Source organism: Empidonax traillii, unplaced genomic scaffold (assembly GCF_003031625.1).
Source record: "Empidonax traillii isolate 1590-97213 ecotype Southwest subspecies unplaced genomic scaffold, ASM303162v1 scaffold1408:size188406, whole genome shotgun sequence".
NCBI lineage: Eukaryota > Metazoa > Chordata > Aves > Passeriformes > Tyrannidae > Empidonax > Empidonax traillii.
Genome location: NW_020956601.1, coordinates 147,403 through 149,953, shown reverse-complemented (window position 1 = coordinate 149,953; position 2,551 = coordinate 147,403). Strand labels below are relative to the sequence as shown.

General features: G+C 40.4%; 1 protein-coding gene across 1 annotated transcript in view; it reads left to right on the top strand.

Annotated features, from left to right (window-relative positions):
- Window positions 1–25: 25 nt before the first annotated feature.
- SLC18A2 (solute carrier family 18 member A2) overlaps window positions 26–2,551 on the top strand; it is a 25,920-nt gene continuing 23,394 nt past the window's right edge. Inside the window, exons 1-2 of the mRNA XM_027907145.1 lie at window positions 26–186; window positions 1,938–2,289. Of these exons, the coding sequence (XP_027762946.1) occupies window positions 66–186; window positions 1,938–2,289 (473 nt within the window). The 5' untranslated portion in view covers window positions 26–65. The remainder of the gene's footprint in view (window positions 187–1,937; window positions 2,290–2,551) is intronic.

The window sequence follows — 2,551 nt, the reverse complement described above, 5'->3', positions numbered from 1 at the left end:
GAGCGGAGCTGCCTCCCTTGTCCGCCCGGCCCGACCCCTCTGTGTGTCCGCAGCCGGAGCGGACCATGGCTTGGGGCGAGCTCGGGCTCCTCCGCTGGCTGCGGGAGAGCCGGCAGTCCCGCAAACTCATCCTGCTCATCGTCTTCATCGCCCTGCTCCTGGACAACATGCTGCTGACCGTGGTCGGTAGGTGCAGTGGGCTTGGGTTTGTTTTCCTCTCCCGGTTTATGGCTGAAATAATCTCCGGTGACAGATGCACTCCCTGAATGACCGATTAATGCTCTCAAACCCGTAATTTTCAAGCACTGATTTTTTAATTACTTTTTAGAAACACAAATTATGTTCTAGGCATTGCAAACCCTTCGCCGTGGACATCAAAGCCTCGCTTTATTTCCATGTTAATTGCAGGACAAGAAATGGTATAAAAAGGTCTCTCTAACTTTTTTTTTCCTTTCTTCTTTTTGTCCCCCTGTTCACAGAACGTCAGAAAACTGTATTTTTAGCTCACCATCGTTTTTTCTCCTGTGGTCATGCAGCTGAAACAACAGGCTAGATAACACTGGAGGTGCCTGTTTCCTTGAGATAGTTCCTTTCCCCCACATTGGTCTTAAAATGATAGGTTAATAAGAAAACTATCTAACTGGGTTTTAAGAAAAGAACTTCTATGAGTTAGTTTAATAAAACAATCCAAGTTTTGATCAAAGATGTAACTTTTAATGGTTTTAGTGGCATAGGGTCAAGATTCAGGAATTCACTCAAATGATACAGTTGAGCACTGGTAGGTTTAGAAGTCCTCATATTAAAAGGTTTGTATGACTTTAAAGAAAAGGGTTCAGAGGAACTGGTGGCTCAGGGATGTGCACACGCACACGTATGAATGCACATGCTTCTTGTGGAAGTGACTTGGTCTGTACAGAGCCAGCTCTCAGATGATGCTGCAGAGTCAGCTTCTGAATCAGACTCCTGAAGTTCTTGGGGGGCTTCAGCTTAAAAGATAAAAGCTGGAAACATCTATTTTCAGCAAGTTGATTTTTGATTTTTTTTTTAACATGAATATACTTTCTTTAAAAACATTAATATTTAATTAGTTGTTTAGTAATATGTATGCTAGAAGCCCTGGAAATCATTATAGTTTTCAGACTTGAGAGGGTGGGCTTTTTCAGGAGGAGACACAAGATGGGAAGGGGTGATTCTGTCACTAGTGTCAAAATAAACGAACCTGACATCTGCTTTTACAAATTCTGAAATGCTAATCTCTGAATTATTAATTTTATTAATAATATATATTATAGATGTATTATTCATAATACATATTAATACAAGTAAATTGCAGCTAAGATCATAGAGCATATAAAGAAGGTTCCTTCTGACTGATCTCTTCATTGTATGTCGTTAAAAAATAATGAGATATGCAAACATCAACACATTAGTTCTGATTACCTAATATAGGAGTGTTATTTTTCCTTCTTATGGCTGTTACTCCTCAATATTTTTATGGTTAATTTTAAAAATGTGGGGTTTTATATCTTTTATATTTTGGTTTAATAAGAGTTCCAATGCTTTCCTCATCATTCATGTTTTCATAATCTAATAAAAGGATTTGTACAGTCATATAGAACAAAGAGACTTCAGATATGGGGTTTGATACTTCTTATACTTTGCTTAATGATGTCTGTATAAAAAATTTATGAAAACTGGCCAAAAATAAAAACGAATGTGAAAGAACTTTTTGTTTTAAACTGCACCTTTTAGTTATGGGGGTGTTTTTTCCCAGGAGCAAATTTCTCTTTCAGTTCTGTCTTCCTGCCATTCAAAACATTAACGTGCTCTGTACAAAAGCCTTGTATTTCCTAATCAATGGCAAATCAGGCAAGAAAGTTTGATGTTTACAAATAACCTGATTGTAAGATGCCAACATCTTCTATTTGTTTTTCCAGTGCCAATAATTCCCAGTTACCTTTACAGCATCGAACACGAGAAAAATGCCACAGAAATCCAGACCACCAAGCCCAACCCAATCTCAGCAACCATGGACAGTTTTCAGAGCATCTTCTCCTACTACGACAACACAACAGTGTTGACGGGAAATGAATCTGATAAGAGCCAAGCCAGCGAGTTGCATCCCACTCAGACAGAACAGATGACAGTGAACGTGACTCCTGCCCCGTCTGACTGCCCCAGGGATGACAAGGAGCTGCTGAATGAAAACGTTCGAGTTGGGCTCCTCTTTGCTTCAAAAGCCACAGTGCAGCTGCTGACCAACCCCTTCATAGGCCCACTGACAAACAGGTACGTCCCTTCTGCTGCACCACCAGCCAGGACTTCACTGGTGCTTCAGTCCAGACCATTCCAAACAAAGTATTCCTGATTCTCTTTTGGCCCTGGCTTGCTGGCCCTCTCACTTTATCTGGAGGAATATATTAGTGGAGTGCATTTGGTGAACATTTCTAAACACTTCAATCCTTTCCCCAATAAATTGTTAAGCTGCACATCAGCCATCAGGGTTGCACACTTTTCCTCCAGCTCCTGAGACGTTGTGTTTTTATAGAAA